The sequence below is a fragment of the Scyliorhinus canicula genome, chromosome 6 (assembly GCF_902713615.1).
Source record: "Scyliorhinus canicula chromosome 6, sScyCan1.1, whole genome shotgun sequence".
In the NCBI taxonomy this organism is placed as follows: Eukaryota; Metazoa; Chordata; class Chondrichthyes; order Carcharhiniformes; family Scyliorhinidae; genus Scyliorhinus; species Scyliorhinus canicula.
The window spans coordinates 210,997,888-211,015,359 of NC_052151.1; the positions used below are offsets into that span (position 1 = coordinate 210,997,888).

The 17,472-nt window shown below is 47.3% G+C and overlaps 2 protein-coding genes across 2 annotated transcripts in view; both read right to left on the reverse strand.

Moving 5' to 3' along the window:
• The window catches only part of LOC119967855 (probable G-protein coupled receptor 139), a 150,318-nt gene that overhangs the window by 63,375 nt on the left and 69,471 nt on the right, over positions 1–17,472 (reverse strand). The window lies entirely within an intron of this gene.
• LOC119968011 (probable G-protein coupled receptor 139) lies at positions 1,960–5,623 on the reverse strand. The gene is made up of 2 exons (XM_038801113.1): positions 5,449–5,623; positions 1,960–2,891 (listed from the first exon to the last, which is right to left on the reverse strand). Exons 1-2 carry the CDS (start codon positions 5,621–5,623, stop codon positions 1,960–1,962), a joined length of 1,107 nt encoding a protein of 368 aa, XP_038657041.1.

The following is a 17,472-nucleotide window of genomic DNA, read 5'->3' on the forward strand; positions in this document are numbered from 1 at the left end:
TGATAATTTTTAGAATTTCTTTTAACGGACTTCACTGTACCTCGGTACACGTGACAATAAACAAATCCAATCCAATCCAATCCAATGAAGGGACTGAAGGTACTTTTGTGAAGTTAGCTAACCACAGAAATGTAGGTAAGGAAGTAATTTCAGAAGAGGACATAAGGAGGCTGCAGACAGTCATGGTTGGTTAAAGTGAGTGGGCAAAGATCTGGCAGATGGGTGCAATGTGGTAGAAAATCAGTGTTCCATTTTTGAAGACAAATAAAAATTAAGCTAATCATCTAATTGGTCAGAGATTGCAGAACACTGAGATGCGGAGGGAGCTGGGTGTCCTAGTGCATGAATCACAAAAGATTAGTATATGTATGCAGGAAGTTATGAGGACTGTAACAGAATGCGATTGCCTGTTGGGAGGCAGTTATTTCCAAAAGCCAGGATGTAATACTCCACTTGCGGAAGGCATCGGTGAGACTGACTTTGGAGTGCACGGTATATGGCTCCGTATTTCAGGAAAAATGAAAATTCATTAGCTGCAGTTCAGGGAAGCTTTACTGGACATAACAGGAATGAGTGGGTGTCTGATGAGGAAAGCTTTGAGTTGTTAGGTTTCTACCGATTAGAGTTCAGAAGAGTAAGAGCCGCCTTGATCAAATATTTTTAAGATCCAGAGGTTTGTTGACAGTGTGGATATAGAGAATGGATGTTTCCTCTTGTCAGAGAATGTGGATCTCGGGTTACTGTTTAAATCTAAGGTGTAGCTCATTTGGATTTGAGTCTTTCAACTCTCATCCTCGAAAGGCAATAAAGGTGGTCTTTGAGTGTTTTTAAGGCTGAGCTGGATACATCTTGATTTTCAAGGGGAATGGCAAGAATGTAGGGTCAGGTTCAAACCAGTTGATCCATGATTCACTGGAAGGATAGAACAGTCCGACTCACTTATTTTAAACATTGGCCTCTAGTTCCAGATTCTCCCACAAGAGGAAACATCCTTTCCAAATCCACCCTGTAAATACCCCTCAGGATCTTAAAATATTCCATCATTCGTCCTTCAGTCTTTTAAACTCTACTGGATGCAAACCTAACTTCGCCCAGTTTTCCTCATCAGACAATTCGCCCAATCCTGTTATTCTGACAGTGAAATGTCTCCAAACTGTTTCTGATACATTTGCATGGTTCCTTAGATAATGAGACCAATGCCATCCAGCCCAGAGGTGGTCTCATCGATGTCCTGCATGACTGGGAGGGACACGCAGAGGGAGGGAGAGAGGGGGGTGGGAGAAATGGACGGAGGGTGGAATGGGCAGAAAGAGGGAGGGGCGGAAGGATGAAGAGATGGACGGACAGACGGGTGGGCAGAAGGACGGAGACAAAAAATGAAAGTAATATTTTGCCCAAGCAAGCTTCATTCAGTTTCACACTTTTGTCTTTGTACGAACGATTTTTCTTTTATGTTGCGAAGGTATCAGGAGATGGAATGGAGCCAGAGGAGGAGTTGGGGAGACCGTGTTCGCTGTTTTACCTCCTGTCCGTTTGGGGAGTTTTCTGATTATCCTCCTGGCCCCATTATGTACACTATCCCAAAGATCATCTCTCATCCTTTGTTCCTGCTTCCTCGCCCCCCTGGATACTCCTGTTAACGTATAACCGGGAATCCACATGTCATCTGTCGGCATCGTCCCTCTGCCCTCTGCTGTCTGTGACTCCGCTGCAGGGTCACTGCAGGTGATCTGAAATCTTCCTTTGTGTTTGGACCACTGCTCAACACTGTGTCAGATCACTTTGGCTCCTTTATTTCAGGTCCCCTGAGTGTCTGACTTCCTCCGGACTCACTGCTGCTCGGTGTTTGACATACCTGCTGCTAATCTTTTACTGATCCTCTGTCACTCTGTTCCTCTTCCCCTGAACACACTTTGATGTTTTTAATCCTACTGACCGTTTCTTTTAGTCCTTCAGCAGTCACCTCTTGCTCCACAACTCTGGATCTTTGAGCTGCTTTCCATTTTTGCCTCTATTAATTAATTTAATAATTGATGCAAACGGATATTTCACCGCCTTCTTCAAATACTCTCTGAATTTGGACTGAGTTGTCACATAAATAAATGTGTTTGTGCAGCAATTTAAATCCCGCAGCATATAAGCGATGTTCTCAAAGGTATAAAAATCATCGTCTAATCCGCTTGCTGCATCAAAAATATATAAAATGTACACCAACCACAGGAGTATGAAGCTGCCGGATATGCTGAAGAGTAAAACAATAGACTTCTTTCTGCTCTCCATCTCTGGGTCACGGTGATTCTCTGCCTTGCTCTGACTCCTCAGTGTTTTACGGACTCGACTGGTCACTAAAATGTGATTGATTGTCAAAGCATTAAGCAACAGAATTAACCCGAATGGTATCAATGGGGTTAGTATCTTCTCAAACTTGCGAAAACCAATCCATCTCGGGTCAGTAAAATAGCTTGGTTTGTTAGAACAGTAGAATGGTACATTGTAGACGATAAACGTGTGCTTAAATCTGAAATAGATGGGAATATTTTTTAAACAGAGCAAAATGCCGGTTGTTGCCAGTATCACCGCCGCTGTTCTCTTGGTGCAATATTTCGATTTCAGTTTCAGCCAGCAAATGGCCACAAATCGATCAAAAGTGAATGCGACGGTAAACCAAACAGAACAGTCTATGGCCCCACGGCTCAGGACAGAGATAACACTGCACACAGGGGTGATGCTGAGGAGACTTATTGGAAAATAATAAATAATGATTCGGTTGAAAATAACCTGAGTGATAATGACCAGTAGATCCGCCATCGCCATTGCCACCAAGTATCGAGTGGTGCAGGTGGAGAGGCCAATATTTCCATGGAACAGGGTCACGATTGCGACTCCGTTAACTGTATGGAAAGGCAAGCAAATTTCATGAGAAAAAAATCATTTTCTGAGTATACACAGCGTGGAATTTGGTATTCAATAATGGTGAGTTATAAATGTCAGAGGTTAACAAATTTCAACAATGATTTCAGTTGGCATTCAAATTCACCTTTAAATCCCTCCCTCGACTCGGACACCAACCCCCAGATCAGTGGCAGTTCATTAGACAGAGAGATTACATTCATCTCGGATCATTGAGAGTGACAGTGGTACGTGGTAACAGATGCATTAGTTATTACACTTCGAAAGAACTACGCCTGCAAACTTATCGCTGTAAATGTAAATGTTTTCAAAGCACCGGAGTTCATTGCTGCTGGTTCACAAGAAGACAGACTGAATTATTTTTACGGACCTGCAATTAAAGCCACTCAACGTGCTCCCCATCACAATACAAATTGTTGAGAATGTGACACACGTACACATCGTCTGTCTGAACAAAATAACAGAACGATGAGGCGAGAATTAACGGGAAATATGCGCCTTGCATAGAGAAGGCTGATGTGAGAGCTAATGGTGGTCTTTACAATTCCAAAGAGGTTTGAGAATGGAAATATGGAGAGGTTACCTGAGACTGTGCGCATGTGTCCAATTCTGAATTACAGAAATATGAGGCTAAAATCCACATAAATCCACAAAATAGATCAAGAGAGAATGTTTTATTCCGAAAGTGGTGAGAATGTGGATATGCTACTGATTGGGGTAGTTGGGAATGAAAAACATCTCAGAAAAACATTAGGGGCAGCAGGGTAGCATGGTGGTTAGCATAAATGCTTCACAGCTCCAAGGTCCCAGGCTGGGTCACTGTCTGTGTGGAGTCTGCACGTCCTCCCCCTGTGTGCGTGGGTTTTCTCCGGGTGCTCCGGTTTCCTCCCACAGTCCAAAGATGTGCGGGTTAGGTGGATTGGCCATGCAAAATTGCCCATAGTGTACTAATTAAAGTCTGCTTTTTTTCATCTTTGTAGAAACTGAATGTCAGTGTCTATATGCGCGATCTTCCTGGAGATCCTCTCCACTTTGAGCCGGCAGTTTGCGGTGTCAATGCGACAACGAATAAACGGGCATCGTGCGACTATCAACAGGCAGGACTGTTCCCTTCCAGTTGGGGAACACTTCAGCAGTCAAGGACATTCAGCCTCTGATCTCCGGGTCAGCATTCTACAAGGAGGCCTTCAGGAGACGCGACAACGCAAAATTGCTGAGCAAAAACTTATAGCTAAGTTCCGCACGCATGAATGCGGACTCAACCGGGATCTGGGATTCATGTCGCATTACATTCGGCCCCCACCAACAAGCCTGGACTTGCAGAGGCCTACCGACTGAACTGGCTTGGGACAATTCACACCTCTTTAACCTGGAGTTACCTCTCTCTCTGCATCTTTGATGATTTGATTGCCTGCAGGTGCTCGCATTCCGGGGCATCTCTGACTGTGTCTATATAAACATTTCTGGAACAAGCCTTTCCATTCACCTGAAGAAGGAGCCGTGCTCCGAAAGCTCGTGTTTGAAACAAACCTGTTGGACTTTAACCTGGTGTTGTAAGACTTCTTACTGTGCTCACCCCAGTCCAACGCCGGCATCTCCACATCATAATTAAAGTAAGGTTAAGGGGGGGGGGGGGGGTTGTTGGGTTACGGGTATAGGGTGGATACGTGGGTTTGAGTAGGGTGATCATGGCTCGGCACAACACTGAGGGCTGAAGGGCCTGTTCTGTGCTGTACTGTTCTATGTTCTATAAGAAGCAAAGTTTTTACTTGTGTGAGAATGGAATGGAGGTCAGAGGAGCTCGGATCGATCCTGAAGACACATTGAAACCATTTCCGGACGTATTTCCCTACTGTGAAACCTGTAACTTGAGTTTTAATTAATTATAGTTATCAGTGTATGTTTGTGATATTCTGATTGATTATTTATAAAAAGACTGCACATAACCCAATGCGCTCAACACTACCTTTCGGAACGATATTGATCAGGACCAGAAAGTGCTGTAATTAACTCTACTTGGAGTAAGTGCAAGACGGTGTCAAACACTGAATACAATTGTACAATGTCAGATATCCAATGAAACGCATATCATTGTTTTCATGTGCTGAGTCCAAGTTAGTAATCTGGGTGAAATTTTAGATTGACAAACACTGATACAAAATAAGACATAGGCACTGTGGTTAGGTGATCCGCTACATTTAGTCACCTCATTCAGTAGAATTCTACAGCGACAGGAAACCTACTAATGCCTTCTTCACATAGCTACGATGTTCTTCTCATTGGTTTCCTGCTTCGCTATTTGATTCAACGGGACATAACATTAAACTGAATGCAGCAATTGTAACCTGGAGCAGTAGATGCAGCAGAATATAACCACACGGAGAATTCCCAAAATGTATTGTATTCATATTATTGAAGTGTGAGTGTATAACTGTAATAATTCGACCAAAGTTACCATAATAAGAATTCATCCGCAGAATAATAGCACAAACACCGCATACACGGGCTTACTTAACAAAGTGTGTATGTGGTACTTACCAGGCACACCAACAATTGCAAGAATCGTATAAAATATTTTTCTGACCCATTGAATTGGTCGATGCATTTTTTGCGCCAATTGAATCTGTCCCTTTGAGCAGTCGACTGTGTTTTGTATTAAAGTCTGGGTGATATATTCCCTTTGCTCTAACTTTATACACTCCAGGATCTCCATGGAGATACTGACATTGCAAAATTATTCAAATTGTTTTTTTTCTGAAACGTTTAACACACAGATTACGACATCTGTGACAATTCTCTGTTGAGGTAATGTACGTTGAGGCATCGGGATTTAATTGAACCACATTATTCCTCATTGACTAGACACATTCTAATAATTGGAAGGTGTGTTAAACAGCGATGGGAATTTCCAGTAAACATCATGACTTCCATCGCTTGATCTCATACTGTCTCAGAGATTTTTCATATAAATTTAAAATTCATATAAATATAAAGTTAATGCTCCCAAATTGTTTTCAATTAAGGGGAAATGTAGCCTGGCCTATCCCTGCACCTTTGTGTTTTGAGGGTGAGATCCACGCCGATACCTGGAGAACGTATACTGTTTCAGAGGTGGCATTCATTCTGATTGACCATTCTGTAATTAAATCCCTAACATCAGAGTCTCTTTTCAGACACTCTGTATTCGGAAATGTGGCTGTTCTATTTACCTGGCCCAATTCATTTCAATTATTATTTGAATGGAAACAAATGGCATCATGTTTGTAACTCTGCTGTTGGCCATTCTGTCCATTTGTCAACGTCGGCTCCCTGCAAAACCAACTCAGCTCAACTCACTTTCCAACCTCCTCATCGCTGTTTTGTGAATTGTTGCTTTTTCAATTTAATTCTGATTGAATATGGCTTCGCCACATTCTCAGGCCGTTCATTTTAAATTCTAACTATGCACCTTGTAAAGCCACCAGAGAAGGCGTGTAATAATGGTTCAGCAAACTTATTCCGGAGATCACTGTTTTAGGGAGACAGGTTGGGCAACCTCGGCTTCTATTCTCTCGAGTTTCGAAGAATCGGAGGTAACAACATTGAAACCAAAAGAGTCCTTAGATCAAAGGACAGGGGAGATGCAGGTACGACGTTTCCCAAGTTTGTTGAGTCGAGGGGCACAATTTCACAATATAATGAATGGCACATTGGAACAAGGTGAGTCGGAATTTCTTCAGATAGAAGACTGTTAATCTTTGAAATTGTCTCCCCCCCCCCCCCCCCCCCCCCCCACCCCAGAGGGCTGTGGGAGATCACTAACTGAGTATGGATAACGTAAACATTCATACATTTCAGACTGACAATAACGTTAGGGTATTCTCATGGTCTTCCCACACATTAGCTTCTCAGTGTGCCCCGCATCTCTCTCTCTCTCCAGCCCCCACCCTTCCAACATACACATAATGGCCTGGGCCCCACGCTGCAAGGCTCTGTGCTTCTTTTTTCCCTCTAAAATTAGGGTACCCAATTATTTTTTTTGCAAAGAATGGGCAATTGAGTGTGGCCAATCTACCCACCCTTTGGCTTTGTGGTGATGAGACCCATGCAGACGCGGGGTACGGGAAGAATGTGCAAACTCCACACGGAGAGTGACCCGAGGCCCGGGTTGAACCCGAATCCATAGCGTTGTGAGGCAGCACAGCTAATCCTGCTCCACAGTGCCGCCACCGCTGTGTGTTTAATTGAAGGTCCGCCGTTGCTCCATGGGAGACACACTATCCAATTTCTATGGGTCCACCTTTGGCAGTTTGCACACTGTCCAATATCACTGGTTCCATGCTCCCCGGGTTACACACTGTCTGATCTCACTGGCTCCATCCTCCCCGGGTTACACACTATCTGATCTCACTGACTCCATCCTCCCCGGGGTACACACTGTTTGATCTCACTGACTCCATCCTCCCGGGTTACACACTGTCTGATCTCACTGACTCCATCCTCCCCGGGTTACACACTGTCTGATCTCACTGGCTCCATCCTCCCCGGGTTACACACTGTCTGATCTCACTGACTCCATCCTCCCCGGGTTACACACTGTCTGATCTCACTGACTCCATCCTCCCCGGGTTACACACTGTCTGATCTCACTGGCTCCATCCTTCCCGGGTTACACACTGTCTGATCTCACTGGCTCCATCCTCCCCGGGTTACACACTGTCTGATCTCACTGACTCCATCCTCCCCGGGTTACACACTGTCTGATCTCACTGACTCCATCCTCCCCGGGTTACACACTGTCTGATCTCACTGGCTCCATCCTCCCCGGGTTACACACAGTCTGATCTCACTGACTCCATCCTCCCCGGGTTACACACTGTCTGATCACACTGGCTCCATCCTCCCCGGGTTACACACTGTCTGATCACACTGGCTCCATCCACCCCGGGTTACACACTGTCTGATCTCACTGGCTCCATCCTACCCCGGGTTACACACAGTCTGATCTCACTGACTCCATCTTCCCTGGGTTACACACTGTCTGATATCACTGGCTCTATCCTCCCCGGGTTACACACTGTCTGATCTCAATGGCTCCATCCTCCCCGGGTTACACACTGTCTGATCTCACTGGCTCCATCCTCCCCGGGTTACACACTGTCTGATCTCACTGGCTCCATCCTCCCCGGGTTACACACTGTCTGATCTCACTGACTCCATCCTCCCCGGGTTACACACTGTCTGATCACACTGGCTCCATCCTCCCCGGGTTACACACTGTCTGATCTCACTGGCTCCATCCTCCCTGGGTTACACACTGTCTGATCTCACTGACTCCATCCTCCCCGGGTTACACACTGTCTGATCTCACTGGCTCCATCCTCCCTGGGTTACACACTGTCTGATCTCACTGACTCCATCCTCACCGGGTTACACACTGTCTGATCTCACTGGCTCCATCCTCCCCGGGTTACACACTGTCTGATTTCACTGACTCCATCCTCCCCGGGTTACACACTGTCTGATCACACTGGCTCCATCCTCCCCGGGTTACACACTGTCTGATCACACTGGCTCCATTCTTCCCGGGTTACACACTGTCTGATCACACTGGCTCCATCCTCCCCGGGTTACACACTGTCTGATCACACTGGCTCCATTCTTCCCGGGTTACACACTGTCTGATCACACTGACTCCATCCTCCCGGGTTACACACTGTCTGAACTCACTGGCTCCATCCTTCCCGGGTTACACACTGTCCGATCTCACTGGCTCCATCCTCCCCTGGTTACACACTGTCTGATCTCACTGGCTCCATCCACCCCGGGTTACACACTGTCTGATCTCACTGGCTCCATCCTACCCCGGGTTACACACAGTCTGATCTCACTGACTCCATCTTCCCTGGGTTACACACTGTCTGATCTCACTGACTCCATCCTCCCCGGGTTACACACTGTCTGATCTCACTGGCTCCATTCTTCCCGGGTTACACACTGTCTGGTCTCACTGACTCCATCCTCCCGGGTTACACACTGTCTGATCTCACTGGCTACATCCTTCCCGGGTTACACACTGTCCGATCTCACTGGCTCCATCCTCCCCTGGTTACACACTGTCTGATCTCACTGACTCCATCCTCCCCGGGTTACACACTGTCTGATCTCACTGGCTCCAACCTCCCCGGGTTACACACTGTCTGATCTCACTGGCTCCATCCTCCCCGGGTTACACACTGTCTGATCTCACTGGCTCCATCCTCCCCGGGTTACACACTGTCTGATCTCACTGACTCCATCCTCCCCGGGTTACACACTGTCTGATCTCACTGGCTCCATCCTACCCCGGGTTACACACAGTCTGATCTCACTGACTCCATCTTCCCTGGGTTACACACTGTCTGATCTCAGTGGCTCCCTCCTCCCCGGGTTACACACTGTCTGATCTCACTGGTAGCCATCTAAAATGGACACTGGGCTACAAAATGGAGGGGCAGCAGGGTAGCATGGTGGTTAGCATAAATGCTTCACAGCTCCAGGGTCCCAGGTTCGATTCCCGGCTGGGTCACTGTCTGTGTGGAGTCTGCACGTCCTCCCCCTGTGTGCGTGGGTTTCCTCCGGGTGCTCCGGTTTCCTCCCACAGTCCAAAGATGTGCGGGTTAGGTGGATTGGCCATGCTAAATTGCCCGTAGTGTCCTAATAAAAAGTAAGGTTAAGGGGGGGTTGTTGGGTTACGGGTATAGTGTGGATACGTGGGTTTGAGTAGGGTGATCATGGCTCGGCACAACATTGAGGGCCGAAGGGCCTGTTCTGTGCTGTACTGTTCTATGTTCTAACTGCTAAGGCTACAGGGAAAAACAGTCTTAGCAAGGACAAGCAGTTTGCAGAAGACTAATTAGCATTCTGCACGTACAGAAACCAGTTTGTGGCCAGGTGCAGAGTATCAGCCAAAGGTGTAAATGGCAACAAGATCTACGTAGTAATGAGGTGATCCAGATCCAGACCCCACACAATAGAAACATTTAAGTATGAATTGATACTTTTGAGTAGACGCCCAGACAGAATGGCACCATAGTATCCAACACAAAGAACCATAGGTACCGCCCCACCCATCGAGAAGCGACCCTCAGATTGGGGGGGGGGGTTTGGAAGATATCGATTGGGAAAAGGCCCAATTGATACATGGCAGGTAAAAGACCGCCCCGAAGGGGCACGGACTTTGGGGGATCTATAAAAGTAGACCCCGCACATGGTTCGGTCTGTTGCTTCCAGACTCCGGCCCAGACTTGTTACATCGCATCCTGACTCCAGTTTCAGCACCGGCCGTTGAGCATCAGCCATCGAACTGTAAGTGCCACCACAACGATCGCTACGTGATCCAGACTTTGCTAGACCCTGACGACTTTAAATACCTGAGAGTTGCAGACCAAGAACGGGACGAAGGCCTTGCTCCCTGACCTTGCCTGTTCCTGTCTAGATAAGTATTTTAGTTGTTTAGTATTAGAAGTAAGTTAGTCTTTTTAGCGTATGCATGTGTATTTATTATATTTGTTATAATAAACACAATCGTTTGGACTTACTAATCGGTGTACAGATTTATTACTTTGAACCTGACCTTGATGTACTTGTGAGGCATCTAAATACGGCACCTTGCGACTCCTGAGCATAATCACATACACAGGGCCATAGTAGTGTTAAGCACATGGCCTTTAAACGGAGGCGTGTTAATACACTCCAGTAAAACGAGCAACATTTAGTGGCGACATCCTGATGGGATGCGGTTACAAGTGGCACCCCCACTCCGTCGAGGACCCAGAAATTTGAATTAGAAATCTGAGTAAAGAAAAAGAAAAGTCACAAGTAATCAAGGTGTTCAAACGAATAAAGATAATTCGGAAGTGTGTTTTGTGCATGCGTACTAACAGGGTTGTAAGGAAAACCTGAGAGCTTTTGTTGCGACGAACTATCGGGAGTTTTGTGAACGGAACATAGCGTAAGCCTTACCTGTCTCGTAAAACATAACCTCAACACCCCCTGTTCCAAATTTAAGTGAGTAAGAGAAAATGGCCATGCAGGCAATGGAACGCCTCATGAACCCAGAACGGTTTGTGGTCGCAGCGACCAGCAGTAGCCGAGTAGGTCAGTGTCCCGTGTGGGAGCTGGAACTCCGCAAGTATCTGCAAGGAAAGGGATGGCCCCTTTGGAAAGAGTTCTGTATGAATGAGGAGACAGGTCCCGGAAGTATAGGACATACGTGGTGGGAGAACCTCTCTCAAATTCATAAGATAAACCTCAGTAAAGCACGCAAGCCGATGGCAATCGTGTCCTGTTTGGCACAGTTGCGAGGCACAGAGGAGGTCGTTCAGACGCTCCGGGCAGAATTAGAAGAGAGAAATAGGATGAGCAAAGTTGATGTCAGGGACATCGAGAAAGAAAACATGGAACTTAGCGGGAAGCTGGCAGAGAAGGGTAGAGAGGTGGATGATGCCAAGAGGGCACATCAGTCTTGTCTAGCCCATCTGAGCAGTTCCCAGACCCAGTACGAAAAGGCCTATCAGGACGTGCAACGTGCCGTCCTGATAAGAGAAGAATCAGAGAAGCAGGTAGAGGTATTGCAGAGGCAATGCTCTGACCTTAAGGCAGCTTTAAGAGCACTCCATGCTGCCACCACAGAACAAAGGCAAAGTACAGTGGATCATGCGAAGTGTAGAAAGCAGATTGCGGAGCTACAAACGCTGCTTTCAGTGCAGAAAATGGGTTCCAAAGTACTTTTGGAACACAGCTAGATGAGGAGAATGCCCCAGACTGGCAGGAATTAAGTGAGACAGCGCAGCGCTATGTTCAAGGAACATGTGCACCAGCAGCGCAGCAGAAAAGACAAGCACCCCAACCCCCCACAGATCAAATAGCTACCGCACCCATGAATCCAGTCACCACCCAAAGGAAAGCGACCACAGAAGGTGCACCCGATATTACCTACACCACCCCCTTAACTGTAACCCAACTCAGGGACGCGTGTGAGAAGATCACTCCGTTTCTCCCCACCGCAGACCCCCACCAATTTTTCGCGAAAGTTTAACAGCAGGCAACCATGTACGGCCTGGATGAGAGAGAGCAGGTTAAGCTCACGGTTCTGAGCTTAGACCAGTCTGTTATAGCAGCCCTCCCCGACCCACAGAACGTTGGCGGAGGCACCCTAGAGGAAATGCACACCTCCATTTTAGATGCCATAGGGTATAACCGAGGTGACCCAGTCGAAGGACTAAACAAGTGCCGACAAAAGAAAACAGAGCATCCCACAGCATTTGCAGGAAGGCTGTGGATCCATTTTAACGCAGTTTTCGGCGATTTAAATAGAGCCCATTTGAACCGTGAAAACATGGTTAAATGGACGCGCACCATAATTGCCCATGCCACAGATGCAGGACAGAGTGCTTGCAACAGTTATGACCCCTCAGAAGAGGCCCACAATGAGAAATGGGTCCTGAAAGGATTGTCCCGCGCTTGGGAGCAATCACTTCAGGGCAAAGGCAAAGTAAAGTCCCCAGAGGAAGCTCAGGCTGCAGCGGACATTCAGGCAGTGAGAGCACACCAAAGCCCCGCATGGGTAAATGAAGGAAAGAACAGCCCTCCACGGAAGTCGCTCGAATGCTACAACTGTGGCCAGTTAGGACATTGGGCTAAGGAATGCAATGCACCCCAAAGATCACAGAGAGGCCAGCAGACAGTCGCTCTGAATAGAAATCGAGGAAAGCCGATTCATAGTATAGGGATACAGTCAGGACAGACCAATGTGGACGGGATGGACTGACGGTGTTCGGGCTCCCCCACTTGGGTCTGTGACACTCGTTGGGATCAATCCGGAAGACCGGTAGTCACAGTTAAGGTTAGAGGGAAGCCCATAGAGTTACTTTGGGACACAGGAGGGTCCCGCACCACAATTAATTCCACCACCACGGCACAGGCAGACACGTGGCCGACCACCTCCACCATCACACTTAGCGGTTTCACAGGACACTCGCAGCAGGGACACATTACAGCACCCGTAGCAATCCAGCGAGGGAACATTTCCACCAGACACCCAGTTGTTTTAGTAAATCTTCCCCGTTCAGCAGAACACATATTGGGGATAGATTTTATGAGTGCCTATACCCTCTCGGCCGTGTTACTTCTGGAACGGCACGAGCAGCTAAGACCAGTGGCTTATGCCTCCCGACTTTTAGACCCAGTAGAACAAGGATTCTCAGCCTGCGAGAGGCACCTCCTTGCAGTTTTCTGGGCAGTGCAATACTTTTCCTACATTACCGGACTCAACCCCATCACCATTTTGACCGAGCACACCCCCACACAGTTACTCCTCGACGGTCGCATGAAGGACGGTTCAGTTAGCCAGATTAGGGCAGCTAGGTGGACACTACTTTTACAAGGACGCGACATTACGGTAAAATGGACCCGCACACACACATTTTTAGCCGACAACCTCCAATATCCAGGACAGCCCCATGAATGTGAAATTGTAGCACCCCTACACAACACAGGACCCATCATAGCCAAGACACCCCCCAGGAAGATAGGGAACCCAAGACAAAGCCCACAACACACAGACACGTGTGGCCCACTGAGGATGTACGTGGACGGTTCATCCACGGTTTTAGAAGGTGAGCGTATCACTGGATGCGGCATCTATGTCGAGGACGCGCAGGGTCACGCACTCGAAGAAATAGCACTAAAATTGCCAGGTCACTTAGGCGCGCAGGCAGCAGAGCGCACGGCCATAGCTTACATAGTGGACCACCCAGATTCTTTCCCCAGCCCAACGGACATATATTCGGACAGTCTATATGTCTGCAACAGCTTAACGGATTTTCTACCCCTGTGGAGGACACAAGGTTTTGTCTCCGCAGACGGGAAACCCTTTCCATCAGCCCCTTTACTCCGCCACATTCTAGACAAAGCGAAGGATAGGACCTTAGGCATTATAAAAGTTAGAAGCCACCATAGGTCATCCCCCCCTGGGAATGTAAAAGCCGACGCACTGGCAAAAGCAGGTTCCAGGCGAGGACACCTTTGGACACCCCCAGCTAGCGCACCAGCTAGCGCCCCTGTGAGTGCAGTTCAAGTCTCACAGACAGACATTAAGGATTTAGCCGAGGCACAGAAGCAGGATGAAGATCTCAGGGAGATTTTTAAAGGCAACTTTGTGCCTCAGTATGATAAGTTTAGACACGCTCTGACCACACATGAGGGTGTGATCATCAAGGACCAGCTTTATGTGGTCCCGCAGCAGTACAGAACCCAAATGATTGCTTTGTTCCATGACGGACACGGACATCAAGGGATCGACCCAACCACGAGGCACCTCAGGCAATTCTGTTGGTGGCCTAACTTAAGGACCGATGTAACCCATTACATTGAGAATTGCCTTATTTGCGCCCAGAATAACCCGGAGAGGTATTCCAAAAAGGCACAGCTTCGGCATACTCGACCAGTTAATGGCCCCTGGACAAACCTCCAGATCGACTTTATAGGACCATTGCCCCCTTGTAGGAATGGCTATAAATACGTGCTGGTTGTAATTGATACCTTTACCAAATGGGTAGAGGCATTCCCCTCACGAACTAATACAGCTAAGACAGCTGCAAAAATCCTGACCCACCACATCTTCACGAGATGGGGTTTACCCAGAAGTATAGATTCGGACCAGGGATCTCACTTCACAGGACGTGTCATGAAGAACGTCCTGACCATATTCGGCATTAAACAAAATTTTCACATTGCGTATCACCCACAGTCCAGCGGGATTGTAGAGCGCATGAATCGGACCCTAAAATCTACCCTTAGAAAAATGGTTCAGGAAAACAACTCAACATGGGATTCGGTACTCCCATTTGCACTAAAGTTTATCCGAAATACGGTTTCCACATCAACAGGATTTACCCCAGACACACTCATGACCGGACGCCCTATGAAAGGTACAGAATTCCTTTTAGGACTGGACATGACTAGCCCCGAAGTGACGGCCCTCACACATGAAAAGGCAGTTAAAGACCTAGTTGAGACTGTGAGGTCTGCACAGATCGCAGCCGCAGTTCAACTAGGAAAACGACGCAAACAAAGCACAGCCCGCTTTAATAAGAACGTACACCCCACAGAATTTCAGGTTGGGCACCAGGTAATGCTATCTGTTTATAACCCCAGCAGTTTTTTGGCACCAAAATTTTCAGGCCCATGTTCAATTTCGGACAAAATTAGCCCCTCAGTTTACAGGATAAAATACCCCCAGTGGAAAGACTGCATGGTTCCATATTAACCAACTGAAGGCATATGGAACACAGTCTAACAATGCACACCATATCTCACTGGACGCAGCAGAACATCTCGCCCCGCCCACGAGAGACACATTTCCACCATCCCCCTCACAGACCAGTTCATCATCGGACTCGCCCACGACTCCGCCCACTGACCACAACAGACCACGCCCCGAAACGCCCACAAGCTGCCACAGCAGAGACAGCGATACTGACACTGACTTTGAGGACAGCCACAGCACACAACCCCACAGCCCACAATGTAGCGACTACGACCACAACTCCAGTGACCCCATGGAAGTCTCCTACATTAAATATCCAGGCCCACCACCCGACCCCGACTACCCGGACAATACCCCTTCAGGTTTAAACCCAACACTTTGGCACAGGGACAATTCATACAGACTTCTCCGTAACGATGAAAGTGACCCCCGGTCACATAATTCAAAAATTGCATGCCTTATCCACACAAAGGTGTGGGATCCGGGAGAGCAGGACGACACGGTGTTTGACTCCCGATACGGCAACCCCTTTGTGACCCTGTTCACAGAGGCAGAGGAAAAGTGAGGTGTCCAGATTATGTAAAATAGGAACCGCTTGAGGGAAGCAATATCCTTTCTGATGGAACCTGCACGGATGTTTTGTTTGTAAGTTTATGTTTGTTTGTTTGTAATGTTAATGGTTCAGTTGGAGGTTCGCCACCTTCTTCTCAGCTGAAAAGATTGTGACCACCTCGCACGCACTTTAAGTTTCTCCGCTGAAACCTTTGAGAACTTCAGTTCCCAATCCAATGGTTTGATTGTGACTACCTCACACGCACACTAGTTTATCTGCAGATACCTCTGAGAACTTCAGTTGTGTCCTCTGGTGAACCGACACGGTTCACGACTTGTTCCCTGTTTTTAGATGTTGGAGCATCTTGGCTCCTCCCTTGTTTTAGGTGCCCCTCTATTCGGTGAATAGAGGCTGCAAACCCACGGTAAACACATTCTTGCCCGTTCATTCCAGGTTACTCAGGCAGTGGACAAACGGAACTGAGGACCCGCCCTGTCTGAGAACCCACTTTGGTCAGCCAAGCTCGGGTACGGCACAGCACGCCTTACCCGGTGATCCCATCCAAATCTTACCAGTAGCGGCCCATACGCAACCCTTTCGACCTTTTGTTTCAAAATTTGTTTTCATTTTTCGTTAGGTAGCCCTTCGGCCGCCATCCCACATGCTATTTACATCCAGGAACATACGGATGGTAAATTTGCAAAGCCTGCGAGACGGCTCGCAGGAGGAAAGTTGTTAGGTGTATTCTGTTCCTAAAATTCGCTTTTAAAAAATAAAATGAGGGGAGTCACAGGGTGTGACTTGGCCAGTCATTTAATGGGTCAATTGGAATGAGAGGACAGATACACTAACAAGTACGGATATTAAACTGTGTATTGACAGATACTGTGCTTGATCCCATAGCTTTCGAAGGACGAAAGACGGTTCACGGCAAGGATCGGCCATACAGGAGGAAGAGAACAAAGAGAACGAAGAGAAGACCATGATGGAAGCCTACCTATTACTGTTAAATGTTGTATTTGTATATGTGGAAGCAAGTCACGTTTCCCCCACAACCCCCGCCGTCAATGTTTCCCTCACACCAACTCCCCCGTGCTCAGCTCTGATCAGCGAAGTTCAGACCTGGTGCACAAAGGTTATGACATGGTATTCAATGTCGTACGTGATTGAATCACTGTTGGTGATTGCAATCCTCTGCGTAATTGTTCAGACCCTCAAGTTGAGGAAATGGAAAAGGAGAGCTTCCCGTTCCTGCCCCTCAACCATTTACGGAGTTCAATCCCCTATTTTCGGTTTTCACCAATCCCCCCAGCCCCTTAATGAATAAAGCACTATGTTAATAAAGGATACCAATGTATTATATTGTTCTGAACTCGACTGCCGAGTCAGAAAGTGATATGTAATGTGGTGTGAATGGATAAGGTTTTTAGATTGTAATAAAATGTTTACAGATAAGGATAATAGTTGTGATAGGTAGAGGTTCCCGGTTTTGGTAATGCATGTCCCCTTTGACATAGCGCCAAGTAGAATGTCAGATAATTTTTTTTCCCATAGTTAAAGACAGAGTAGACGCCCAGGAACTTGCTAAGGTCAGGGAACACAAAGAGGGCACCCAAAGGCACTCGAAGAAACGTGCATAGGTGATCCTTCACAATTTCTTGGTTGGTGCTGTGGCTTAGATGGTTAAAGCACCTGTGTAGTAAACAGAGGATCCTGAGTT